Here is a 14,476-nt window from a genome sequence, read left to right as displayed (position 1 = left end):
CTTTATTTTTGAATATATTATATCGCCCGCGAAATATTCCTAATTGGCGTAAATCAAGTATGGCTGCCACTGTGTTTCACTTTTCACTGCATTTCAGTTAAACATTTTATTTAATCTACACAAAAAGTAGTTCATGTTTCCACTCTGTATTTCAAAAGGGTCCCAGAACGACAAACAAAACGACTAATTAACTCCAAGAGGAAGAGGTGAGACAGTGCATAATTTGAATAAATGTAAAACTCAGAAATGGGAACAGAATCGTTGCTGTTAATATATTTCTTAAAATATATTGAACAAATTGACATTTTATTCAAGCAATTTGATTATTTAATGTTTGTTTGTGTGCGTAGGCAATGCATCATATCATTTAAGATTCCTCATTTTACATAACTGCAATGTGCCCCTCCTACCACTTTACTTTTCCCTTTTTTTACCTATAGATGACTATATATAGTGTTAAAAAACAACAGAGATCATTAGAACTATTTCTTCATTGTAAATTTTAGTAGGTTCATGGAAATTACATACCGTAAGTTTAATGAAGTTGTGCATAAGACAGCTAATTTACCCAAAGGCTAAACGGGTCATAGATCTATACAAACCTAGTGCTGATAATCTATTTACGAAAGTCATTTAAGAGATAAGCTGACATTGTAATGGCTATGTAAGATCATTTTTGTGTTTTTAATTTAGGCAATGTTTTCAAATATATCTTACAGCAATAATAGTTCTTATTTGCATTAATTCAATAAGTCAACCATGTCACTTCCTTTTTTTAATAGGAACATCAATTATTTCTTCACTGTAAATATTTAAAAGGTCCAAGAAAAGGTAGATTCAAAGTCTAATACAACCTACATTGTGCAACAGGGCTATTTTGTAAAAGATTTTATAGGAAATGCCTACATTCTATGAAATGTAATACTTGAAACTTGAAATGTTATACATTATCGTAAAGAGAGATCGGATTTTTTTGCTATTTTTTACCTATTTTTGAACGATTCTTCGTGTGCATAAATCCTATATGATGATCATTAAAATAAGTTTCTTTAATTTTTCAAATTGACGTCAACTTATTTTAATTAATTATGTTATCAGTAAAATGAGAAGTTACATTAAGAGACAATACTACTTTAAGTACTTCCTATCGAAAGATGATCATTTTATGACTTGAATGAACATTTTGCCTAGTGCAAAGAAATTGACATGATTATTTGTTTTCTGTGTATTGTAACTCATTGTAATGATTATATACTAATAGGATATACAGAATGAAAAGCCTTGTGAAACTAAACGATGATTGATTCGTATCGTTCGTTTCAATTATCTAGAAAATTTCCATGTGAAGACAATTAAATCGATAATTTTATTGATATAGAAATGCAATTATAATGATCATGATGATGATATAGAGGTACAATTATTATACTATACTGCCAATTATCATGAAATAGGTAATGAGCAAAGCTGTTCCTTAAGCAGCTGAAAGATATTACGATAATCAAAGGACACTGCATTTCTCAAAATTTTGAAATTTCTTGAAGACAACAATTGAAAATTAATATAAAGTCATATCATGGACTGAAGAGAGAGATTTCCTGCTTAATCTTACAGTGCACAGCCATAGAATTTAAGGAAAAACTGAAAAAAATCTGTTGACTGAATCATGATAATCTAAATTACTGGTAAAAACAAATCTATATACTTTCCATAATGTTACATGGTCTAGCTGCTCTTTCTAATTTTTATAATCGTGAAACAAGAAAACCAAAATGTGAAGGGATTTGCATCACAGAAGCTGACGTTAACGAGTTTATCAATTAAGATATCAAATTTTGATATCAAATTATCATCTAATTGGTCATCCTGTATTTTGAATCTTATGGAAGTCTCACCTCAGATTGGCCAGACTGTCAATTCCTTGAATGATCGATCTTATTGGTAATGATACGAAAGTCTAATTATCTGCAAATGGAAAGTCCATTACAAAAACAGCCCCCCGGGGGTACTTGCTCTGAGAAGTGGTAGGGGTGTGCGGCCGCACGTAAAAAACCTGGGGCCCATTTTAGACCTAAAATCTCGTTATTTAAGGACCCCATTTTAGACCTTATGACCTTTGACCCAGGTCAAAAGTCATAGTGTCAAAATTGCAAAAACGTAATCGGGTAAAAAGCAAGTATTTGCAAGACCGAGTTTCTGGCAAAGCCTACCACTATTCTGCATTTACGGTTATGTTGTTGCTGGCCAAGCCATGATTTCCGAAAAACGTTTTTGGAAATACGAAAAAAATTGGATGAAAGAAACTATCTTTCACCCTCGCCAAAGTTTTGTCCAGCTTCTGAAATTATCAGTTATCTGCAGTTACAGTCTGACTGGTGATTTTTAAAATTCCAAACAACAAGAAGCCTTGCCGTTCGTCCATAAGGCAATGCTAGTTTTCCCATGGTCGACCTGTTATGATAGTAGTAGTAGAGCCACTTTGTTTCGATATTTTCAATTGGGCAAAATTCTTCCATATATGGAGTTCTGACCAATTAGTGACAGTGTTTTAAAACAAAGTCTATATTTACTTTGGCCAGGGGGTCTCTTTAATGGTTCCCCTGCCACACAAAGATATCGATGCTGAGTGCAGCTCAAAACATGCTTGGAAGACGGGGACTGACAGTTGGAATTTGTTGTGTGGCACTCAAAAATCGACCCCATTTTAGACCCTGGTTTACTGTGAATTGATACCCCCATTTTAGACCAAGTTGCTGAATTACCCACCCCATTGGGTGGCACGTATACATATTGGCAAGTAATTGAAGTGACCCCCCGGGAAACAGCCCCATGAGTGATACTTGCATTTCTAAGATCTGATTTGATACGCGGTACATATATCATCCCTTCCCCATTCTTATGGGTTCTACGATGAACTGCAGCAGCCTCAATAACCCCGGCAGAAATCAAAATCTGGACTTTCTGTTGTCAACGAAAGGATTCTGGCTGTAAACAAATGAACCACCAACAGGAAGATATGAACAGGGAGGAAGAGGAAGAAATTTAGGATATGATAATGACCATCATAACAATTATCATCACCACCACCATCATGGTAATTCAAATGATGCTCGTATTGATACCAATGATAGTTCAATAATGAGAAAGATGATTCACAGGCACAACTGTTAAAAGTTGTGAACCATTTATTAGTAACTGAATATTTCCATGGCCATTGAAAAGAGTGACGAAAAGCATAAAAAATTCCTTCAAAAAATTTACTGCAATCGAACATATTGTAGGAGAAAATGACTGAACTATTGACAATGGATGTCAAAAAATTGAACACGTCCAATGATTTTTCATGAATAACCTTAACGTCGTAAAAGAAAGAAGAATATCCAAAGAAAGTATTCTGATTCCCTATATTTAAACAGTAATGCTCTGAAACTCTTTTCTTTATTCATTGCATTTCTGAATAACCAGCAAATATCAATAGAAGCTATTGTAGTCGTATTGTATTCAAAAGACAGTTTGTGTCAATTATGCAAATTAGGCCTTTTGTATTTTAAAATAATCAGCATGCAAATTAAGTCAACCTCATATTTTTTGGGATGGATTTTGATAATTCTTGCAAAACCTTAACAATTCCATAAAATTCCATAGAGAAAAAATTTGTTTATATATGAGCTTAAGCATTTATTTTGTCTGAAATAATAGAAAAACTGCGCATATATGCAAATTAGCTAATTTGCATGATATTTATTGTTCAAGACATTTAGAAAATAACTTGTTCAACCTTACTAAATTGTCTTGCAATGAAATACAGTCACTTGTATTCAGTTTACATGCGCAAAATGTGAGTATAGCAGTCAACCACCTTAAGGGCTATTTCTGGCGAATTTGAATAAATGCAAATTTAACCAATTTGCACCCCTTATATTTTCCTATACTTTTAATATGTCATTAGTGAGACCTTTCTAAAGGTCTTGGTGAAGAAATAATTTCTGTTGCAATTAGTCCTAGGTTAAACCCTAAATTCACTGGACTATATACAGCAACATGCGTAACAAATATCTTGGCTTAGATTCTGCAATGGAGTATTTCTTTGAAATGCAACACGTGTTCAATGATTTTAAATCGAACATCCTTTAACAAAATGTATCAACTTTTAAATTTTCGGTTGAGACTCTTATCAAGAAATAACATATTCAGGCCCAATTGTCTATTACAACAGTCATCGACACAACGACACAATTGTGGACGGACGGTGACGGACAATCAGCTATCTGTAAAGCTCCGTGTCGATGTCTTTTTCCAAATTTGCACAAAATGAGTTCACAGATGTTTGATTTATGGTTCAAAGACATAAAAAAATTGCAAAAAAATTACCGCCTTGCGGCCATATTCAAACATTTCGCAAAATAACTTTACATGCATATGTAGGTCATAGTGCTTTGCCTTTGTGCCAACTTTGAACGAAATCAGTACATGGATGTTTGAGTTATGGTTCAAAGACATGAAAAATCGCAAAAAATGGCCGACTCGCGGCCATATTCGATAGTATCACTAAATGCACATGTAGATCATAGTGCTTTCCTTTTGTCTCAAGTTTGAACAAAATCAATTCACAGATGTTTGAGTTAATATTGAAAGACATGAAAAATCACAAAAATATGGCCACCTTGCGGCCATATTGAATCGTATCGCAAAATAAATCGATGTGCATCTGTAGGTCATAGTGCTATGCCTTTGTGCGAAGTTTGAACAAAATTGGTTCAGCAGTGTCTGAGAAACTGTTGATGACGGACGGACGGACGAAGGACGGGACCCAATCTATAAGTCCCCGCCGGACTTCGTCCGCGGGGACTAAAAACTTACACAAATTGCGATGAATATTTGATATCCCACGCATTTTTATCCTCTAAACAATGTTGAATATAATGTACACTACATATTTATCATTCCATAAGGTATATGATAAAATCTTTACGGCCCTGATACGGCTTTTGTGGCCCTTGGTCGTACGGCGTACGGGCCCTCGCACGCTCGAGCCCTTCCGCTGAACGTACTACCTCGTGCCGCAAAAGCCGTATCAGGGCCGTAAAGATTAAAATCACTTACATAGCTTATTGAATACATGGTATATGACCGCAAATGTTCTTTGTATAAATGTTGGCCGCCATATTGGATTTATGCAAATTAATAAAGTGCTTGTGTAGAAGATTGTACCTCCATAATTGTTTTTCCATGCCAAAGAAATTTACTTTTAACTTTAAAATCACTGAAATAGCTAGTTTAACATGTGATATATGGCCAATTATCATATTTTGTAGGACGGCTGGCAGCCATATTTGATTTATGCAAATTAGACATATATTCCCCAAGGTAGATTCGAGTTAACTTTTGATATGTTGTTGTGGGTACCTCTCCAAAATGCAGTCTGAAGAAAAATTATGTTGCAATTTGTGGTGGGTCTAACCCTTTTTTGACTGGAACACTATTTGAGTTTGGCGGGTTGATGTTTTCACTTGACAAGTTGATCGACAGCTAGGAATATCTTGTGGTAAGACGCGCTGGCGGCTGGGCATTTGTTTTGATGCTTTGAACACATCAGTGATTTCAGCAGTATATAAACCACAGGCAACGGAGCAGTTAATAAATAAAAGGAAATGAAGTTAAAACGTATTTTTTTTAATAGTCGTTTTTTTAATTAATTACATTTTGGTACCTGGTTAAGTAGGAATTACGCTTGGCTTAAACCGCGTGGGATATCGGACCACACATCATACCGTGTGTTGGTTGAGAAAATGTCAAAATTACGAATCAAATTTTAGTGTGAAAGTACTCACTGTAATCAAAATACATCTGAACCTCTCCCCTGAAAGGAATAAGCTGCATTTGCTGTACAGTACATTAGTTTTCATTATTCTGTGACCTTTACTCCTTATGATGTTGCCCAATATATTCAGTGAACTGGTCACACTGTGTATGCGCAATCACGAGAACAGACTCGCCCTACCGCGCAACCGTACAATGAAGGCGGAAATTATGTCATACGACCACGAGATCTTCAGCACGGCTGACCACATGACTAAACTGGCCAATCAAATATAAAGAAGTTGCAAAATTCTCTGAACTATTTCAAACTGCGAAATCACCAAAGCTTAGTTTACCTGTCAGAGACCAGCAGAACTGTACTCGGCTCCTGAGCCCCTGAAGTTACAGTGAATATAGCCTGTACCATTGCACGCAGTAAGGCTGTTTGACACCAACTAGCTGCCATGTCACGGTCAATACTGGTAGTAGGCGACGTTCCAAATGTTTTAGACTATAGTGAAATCGTCAACACGCTTAAAGGTTACTTTCAGAAGGATGATTTTTTACAAAACAATAGTGTAGAGTCCGTCAGAGACCACAGGGAAGACAACGATCAAGATGGAGCGAGAAGGGCGTTTATTGTAAAGTTTTCATATCCAATAGGTAAGTTACCTTCGCTTTTTCCACCATCGTCATGCTTGAATATGCAAGTCTAAAGTTCTCGGCTGGCGTACACGTAAAGAATTATTGGAGGGATACTATTCAACTTTAACTTAATACATCGTTCCAATTGTTTTCGGTAATAATGGGTTGAGATGTTTGAATTTCTCGATTGGCCAATAAGTGATACTTGCCCTTAAATACTCGTTCAAGGTTGGTTTGTTCTGTATTATGTTCATATTGTTGTACTAAGTAGTCACCAGGAAAGTAGAGTTAGTTATTTCCTTTACATTGAAATCACCCATGCGACAGACAGAAGCGAACGTGAAATATACATTGTAGGTGGAAAAAGCGGAACAAGGGGCTGAAAATGACAACAAGACAAATTTCTACGGGGGCACTTCACTATATACTATTGTAATGCCATTAAGGCTGTTAGAGTCCACGAAATGCACCACATACCAGACCCCCATATTCTGACAAATGAAAACCATCAAGGTCTCCACGACCCGTTTCAACAGTGATATATATATATATATATATATATATATATATATATATATATATATATATATATATATATATATAGAGAGAGAGAGAGAGAGAGAGAGAGAGAGAGAGAGAGAGAGAGCCATTAGCGTTTCTGGTTGTATGTCTTATCAGCCATTCAAATTGGTCTTACTTTTTATTATCAAGCTCGACAGAGTGGTTGCTATTTTACATTGACTTATGAAACAGGGCGAGCGAGTTCACATAGCAACGACTAATTTAGTTAAAAAAATAGGTTTTATTATGTGATCTTTTATATTAAAGTTGAATTGGCATGCTGGTCGTATCAGTATCATAAAAATCGAAACATGTTAAACTGACAAGGCGTATTTCAATTCTATTATGATGTATTTGTCAGCATATGTCAGAAATCTCATTGAAATTCTAAAATACCGACCAAAACTCAAAAGCACCGATCCCTCATCATATCCGCGCTAGTGTAGCGACTGCAAACCTTGTAACAGCCTTGTGAAATGCATTTTCATTGATTTAACTTAGTAATGTGTACCCTACTGGTACAGTGACAAAGTCTGATTTGTTTTTTACCACAGGCGCAGGATTCAAGACAAGCGAGAGGAAAATAAACTTTGGCAGCTTCAGTACAGACGTGGTTCTACGACTCTGTCCGGACGAAGGGCAGCAAGAGGAAGCAAGAGAGAAAGTTGAACATGACGAACAAAATAAGTTAAAGGATGACGAAAATAGACCTAAACAGAGGAGGGGACTCGAGACGAATGGAGTAGGACAGATCATTCGTGACAGTACTGAAGGAGAAGGAGAACTCAATAGAGGCGAAGACAAACAGATTGAAGAGCAAGAAAACACTGAAGCTTTTGTTAGCAGTCAGGTGCGTTACCTATTTTCGCAGTGACAAGATATGATTAGACAATGTATCCCGGCCTGTCAAAATTCCAAGTTTACAAACTGTTCAGGTGACTTTGTCTGTTTTGTCAGATATAATGAAACGACTTGGGTGTGTTTTGTCCGAAAGTGCTATAGACGCGTCAAATTGCATTTTTAAACTATACGAGTCACTTCACCGGCAGTTCTTATACCCCTCTTTCGAAAATTGCAGTTAGAAACATCTATTCGAAGATTGTTTTGGGGTTCCCTACATGAGTTTGAGTTGGACTTGATTTTGTGCGGATTAAAATGCAACAAGACGCAATATGTAATATTATAGAAATAATGGCAGGGGCGAGAGCAAAGCCAAAATAAATGGGGCGAGGCTTGCTTTCCTCTCGCCCTTGCCCATAAATAAACGTTAATGGTCAGGGCAAAGTCTGTTATGTTCATTACATTATCAACGAACCCACGAAAACCGTCAAAATTTACGAAAATTTCCCAAGGGAAAATCAGCGAGCCCCAAAACTTCTGCAGTCCACGACGCACTGTCACGCGCGCAGTATATTGCAATTCAGGAGGGTTTTTTTTTGTAAAAAGAGTCTAAACTTTGCACATAAGAGCTTCATTTTATTTTGTGATCGATTTTGATCTTAAACAGAAATCACAATTTACGTTTTAGCTGTAAAGTTACGATGATAAATTTTTATTTACATTCTCCAGCATGTAAACAAACCATTAATGTGAATTTTTTGTCAGTCACGTGGTTCAGATGCGAAGGATAGGCCATGATAAACAATGCAAATTTGCTGCAGGATTGAAACATGAAGATTTCCATAGTATTCAGTTTGTGTCCAAAATATATGTCGCCAACGTGCGACAAAATTAGTCTATCTCGATCCTCATTACTCTGGTGTTGTTTTTGCATTTTACAGTTCACACGTTTTTACATGCATGCATGCAGCTACGTTCTGAAAAGAAACTATCACGACCTTTTTGTTGTTGTGGCAGTATTTCTGACCATATACCTTCGATGTTGATGCCACGTCTTGTACAAAAGAGAGCATATAAAACATACTTTTGGTTGACAGGTCCAAGATCAGAAAGATTGCATATTCTCAAAAGGCTCTCCTGAGAGTATTTTCTCTCCATATACACGGGCTTGGGATCCTTTAACTGCTTTATATATGCAAAGAAAATATTGTTGAAAAACTTTAAAAAGCGAAATGAAAATAAGATTTTAGACACTAGTTTCAACGTCCTTTCGTTTTAACTGTAGCCTGTGACCTTTCATGTTAAGTGTCACAAAAAATACACGATGCCAAACAATTACAGCAAAAAACGAGATGGATGAACAGTCTCATATACATAACGTATAATTTTTTGTACGTCCCGGACAAGTTCTGTAGAATAACATTGTAGATAAAAAGAACCGACTCATTTGAGTGTTATGATACGGAGGTGCCGAAATACTTATCATGTTGATGATATCTAAACAGTTTGATGTCGGTCTATGTCAACACTCTAGGTAGACGAAACATGATACAATGAATGCAGACAAATGCTGATTAGGATTTGTTGCGAGACACATTGATAAACAGTGAGACTCTGAGAGGAATGAATGAAGCAGCGATTACCACATGTCAGACAAAAATGTCTTTTGAATACTGGTTTTTATTCTGTCATATGCAAGTTTTAATAAAAAGACTTTTAATGAAAACACCGAGCCATGCTTTCATGTATTGAGTTGAAGGGCATGCATTTTCTAAGAAGTAAATCTTGACAGACGTCTAAGTGACACTTTACTCCACTGTTTATTCTTGTGTGTCTATAAAAACAGCTTGGCATCAGTACGTCTTATGGTTAGCCAGAGTGCCAGAGTCCTGTCCTTTTATTAACTTTGGTCTCTACAATCAACACGACAAGTAATTTAGCACTCCCTTGTGTGGTCTATCCAGGCACTTAAATGAGTCGGTTCTTTTTATCTACGATGTTATCTACAGAAACTTGTATGTTTCGTACAAAAAAGTAACCGTAATGTATATGAGACTGTTCATCCATCTGGTTTTTTGCTGTAATATCCTGTAATCTAAGTCCCCAGTTTGGTACGTGTGTAGAACATACAACAGCACATACTATAGTGCAAGTCGGCAGGTCGATTTTCCAGATTTTCTTTCGATTTAGCAAGAGCTTTCCCTCTATTATTAATACCAATGCCAAAGTCAAGCCTACTCACTGAATTTGCAGTAGACAACACTGATTTTCACAATTCAAATACATCACGACGTATATATACATGTTTATTTAGCTAAGCATGACAGGAAGAACGGGAAACAACAGTGAACATCTATTACCGATCGCCGTCTCCCTTCGGGACACAGCTAGCGACAGGACATCGTAATACAAAAACAGAATAGTGGCTTTACGCCTTCAAGATAACATCGTTCATTTCCCATACATGGATGTTACATATTGCCCATCGTTGTCCCTGTACCTTCTCCTTCCTTCCACCTGCTCCTTTCTGTTTGCTTCGGTCAAGTATCAAGTGTCAAGCGCTTGTATTTGCTCAGACACTTGATACCTGTTTTTCGATGCTTACATTTCTTTCGAAGCAGTCAAACATCACATTACAACTTCAGTTTCACAAAATGCATCTTGCAATATTCACCTCTTTAATCATTTCCTTCCTCTCCAGCCAATGTCACCCCACAAAGAGGACGTGATAAATTTAGTGAAACACAGTAGCGGATCAGAGTCTTCAATGTTAGCACCGCCTATTTCTTGAACACGGAGTTTCGTATTTCCGGTTGTTGTCCCTCCTTCGATTTTACTCGTAGAGACATCTTCTATATGCAATCCGTTTAGTGGTTATTTGCATACAATTGAAATGTTAAGTCGGCATGTCATACTCTATACATGTGGACATCATGTGTGATCACGCTCTTACACTGCTACGTGATTGACATTATAAATGTATGGCTTTGTTTGTGATATGTTGACCAATTGGTCACTAAGGGACAGGTAACAAGGGTCTGTGTTGCGCATTAGTAGCACAGTTCACATCAAAGTAAAAGACCTCGGCAACACTATTAATACGCTGACGTAGTCATTCCCAGTCTTCTATGGTTGCCAAGGACTTAAAAAGAGAACTATAAACAGCCTTTCCTGTTCAGAAATGCGTATGATTACTCTACTTGAATGTACTATCCGGCCTGCTTATTAGCCAATATGGTATTTATTGACATGTTGATCAATAGGTTGTGTAGTGTACGTGATGTGTCATGACCGTAATTCCCAAATGTTGTTTTCATTTAGTTAAGTTTTTTCAGTTAAACCACTCCCAAAGGTCAATGGTTCAGCAGCTTTTACAAAGATAATACCAGGAGATCTAGCCTTACTCGTGAAGTTATAACGCAGTGGCATCCGTTCTCCATAGGCGTTTGCCACTTCGGCGATTTCACTGTGAAAATGGGAATACCATTTAGCTAATGACTATGCTCGATTATAGTCATCGTCAGATAATGTTTGAGAAAATTATAAAAAATTGAAAAAATGCCAGTCTGTCGAAGGTCATTCAAACTATCGGTCTTGTAATACGTTTCACTTTCTGCAAATGAAGCAATTTTATGTACTCCCGGATTTCATGTTAGTTGTTACATTAGAAGCCCGTCACCCACGCATGAACAAAGCTGTGCGCTTTGCTTTGTGAACCATTCTATACAAAACAAGGGTGTAACCTTTTAAGACACGTAATACCTTAGGGTAGTACTCACCTCGAAAGCGAAAGATTAAGCCGTTGCGCAACATAATCGCAATTAAACTGCCATCCTCACTCTTACGAAATGAAGAATAAAAATCAGGGGTCACTGTGCAAAGTTTGATTCAAGAATACAAATCAGCTAACATTTACCGATGTTTGACATTCTATATGTCCGTCAGCCCTGTTTTAACTTCATAGGGAAAATTTGAAATTTCGAATACCAAATAATAAGACATGGAAAGTTTTCCTTGCCCCAAGAGCTTTCCAGTGAGCCCACATGTAGTAGATCGTAGAAGAATTGCAAGATGTAACAAAACTTGCTTCCAATCAAGTTTTGAAATCCCTGTGAAAAGTAAATAAACCAGCAAGATACGCATTCAGGCAAACATTTTTTTCGACTCTCACCTTCGCTGATGTGTGGGACATATAGCAGCCACACACTATAGTGCAAGTCCAAAGGTCGATTTGTCAAGATTTTTCCTGGATTTGACTTGAATTTTCCCTCTATTATTATTGATATCCTCGAAATCAAATCTACTTAGTAAATTTCCAAAAGCCAGCACTAATTTTTACAATAAAAAAGCATTACAGAGTATATATTTATTATTATCATTTTTTATTATTTATTTAGCTCAGGAATCTATACATCCTGTATAAAAAACATATCTTACTATGCTATATAAAATAATTATAAGAACACGGACAAGGAAGAAAAATGCAAATTGCAGACAACAAACAAAGCAGCCAGACTAGATAAAGCAGCATGAAAAGAGAACGGAAAAAAAAACACGAAACAGGATTATTTAAATTTTAAAAAGGATTAATTAAAAAGGACCGAGCGGGTACTGCCGATTACACAGTATACATCGACTTTCTATACGATTCATTATATTTTGAGACGACGAATGCATGAGAATTCACAATTTTGTTCAGAACACAATTCTTACTATTGTGCAGTCTGATGAAAAAATTATACGACAGTTTTCGTCTGAGAGCATCGAAAGATGGAATGTTGTTCGATACAAACATTCTATTCGCACTGCAGTCACGTGGTAAACTTAAGAGAATGCGAAAAGCATTATTATATGCCACTCTGAGGTTATTCATGTTTTTCTTAGTGTATAGCCACCATAAATGGGAGCAATACATATTAGTGCAATAAGAACGAAACAGAGAAACTTTCACGTGGTTATTGCAATTTGAGAATTTACGAATCAATGAATTAGCTTGACCATAGAATCTACGTACTTGTCTCTTGATATCTGCGTCATCTGTCATTGTGTCAGAAAAAATATAACCAATATACTTGTGTTCGGAGGCAACGCTTAAAATCTTACCCCTAAATGAACTTGAGGGACCATATTTGTATAGTCAAACCAAATTTACGCGGTAAAAAGTATATACATTCTGACTTGTTTCGGTGAAAATCTATATCATGTTCAAAGCCGTATGTTTCTCAGATTAGCATTAAATTACGCAAACCACTTACAGAAGGACACATCAACGCAATGTCATCTGCATACATTAGGTGATTGATGATAAGTCCACCAATGATACAGCCTTTTCTACAATTTTCTAAACGAGCACTAAGCTCATCCATATATACGTTAAACAGGTATGGAGACAGAATACTACCTTGACAGACGCCGTTTATCACTGAAAAAACGAAGAAAAATAATCTCCCCACTTAACAGAAAATAACTGTGTGCGGTACCAAACCATTATGACACCGTCCGAATTAAATACCACGGCATGTTTCTATCTGTGAGTTTTTTAAATAAAGCCTAATGATTGACACGATCAAATGCTTTGGTTGCGTCTAGAAAACGTACAAATACTGGACTGTTGAGATAACTGTAATAGGAAATTATTTCTTTCATGGCATAAATACAAAAATCAGTAGAATGTTTCTGTTTCAAACCAAACTGAAAATCTGTGGTATTCAGACTATCCTTACAACGCTTTAAAATAATTAATTCCAAGATCTTACAAGTCTCTGTGGCAATGGCGATTGGTCTATAATTATCTTTGCTGGACATATCACGAGTTTTGTCTTTGACTAGGGAACAAGTATAGTTCTCATTGGATTTTCATGAAGAAAACCATGATTTAACATTGCAGTAAAAGACAAAAGCTAGCATTACATGCATACGTTCATTAGCATATTTGAAGTGTTCGGTAGACAGATGATCATGGCCGATAGATTTTGCAAGAGGGAACTTCACAATCGCTTCAGCAACATCAGCTGATAAAATTTCGACTTTCCCTTATGGTGTCAGGAACTTTTAACCACGACGTGCCGAATTTCTCATAATTATTGTTCGTCACAGATGAAAGTAACGAACTGAAGTGATCTTTCGACATATTCGCTATATTTTGTTGACCTGAAAAGCCGTGCACATTAGAAGATAAAGGTAAACTTTGACTATTTATCGAACGAAATTTCTTCCAAAAAGTGTTATGATCATTTCTCACTTTGGCATTTGTGATCTTCCAATTCACAAAACTTGTTGTCGCACCGGAGAACTTCAAGGGGTACATTGATACCTTCTGGGAGTCTAACAGACATGATGTTATATAATTTGATGGAATGATCTTTCACTTTGGACCAATTTGCATTGTAACTTTCGTTTACGCTCTTCGTACCGGAGTTGTCTAATGATGGCAAGTCACCAATGAAAACAGCAATCGACATTGGCAGATGATCAGAGGCTACGAAGTCATTTACAACTTTAACAGACAGGATTGCGTCATACGCAGACCTCGACGAGAGACAATTATCGTGCCATGAAGTTTTTCTATGAGCATCACTGACGTATGCAAAGGTATCTTGACAACTTAGAAACTCAATGTCAGAGAGAATGT

At 36.5% G+C, this 14,476-nt stretch overlaps 1 protein-coding gene across 1 annotated transcript in view; it reads left to right on the top strand.

Moving 5' to 3' along the window:
- The first annotated feature begins 6,222 nt into the window (after window positions 1-6,222).
- LOC139143672 (uncharacterized) overlaps window positions 6,223-14,476 on the top strand; it is a 78,747-nt gene continuing 70,493 nt past the window's right edge. The window contains exons 1-2 of the mRNA XM_070714182.1: window positions 6,223-6,462; window positions 7,560-7,855. Of these exons, the coding sequence (XP_070570283.1) occupies window positions 6,264-6,462; window positions 7,560-7,855 (495 nt within the window). The 5' untranslated portion in view covers window positions 6,223-6,263. The remainder of the gene's footprint in view (window positions 6,463-7,559; window positions 7,856-14,476) is intronic.

This window comes from Ptychodera flava, chromosome 11 (assembly GCF_041260155.1).
Source record: "Ptychodera flava strain L36383 chromosome 11, AS_Pfla_20210202, whole genome shotgun sequence".
Taxonomy (NCBI): domain Eukaryota; kingdom Metazoa; phylum Hemichordata; class Enteropneusta; family Ptychoderidae; genus Ptychodera; species Ptychodera flava.
The sequence above is the reverse complement of the archived record's forward strand: the minus strand, read 5'-3'. Positions and strand labels throughout refer to the sequence as shown.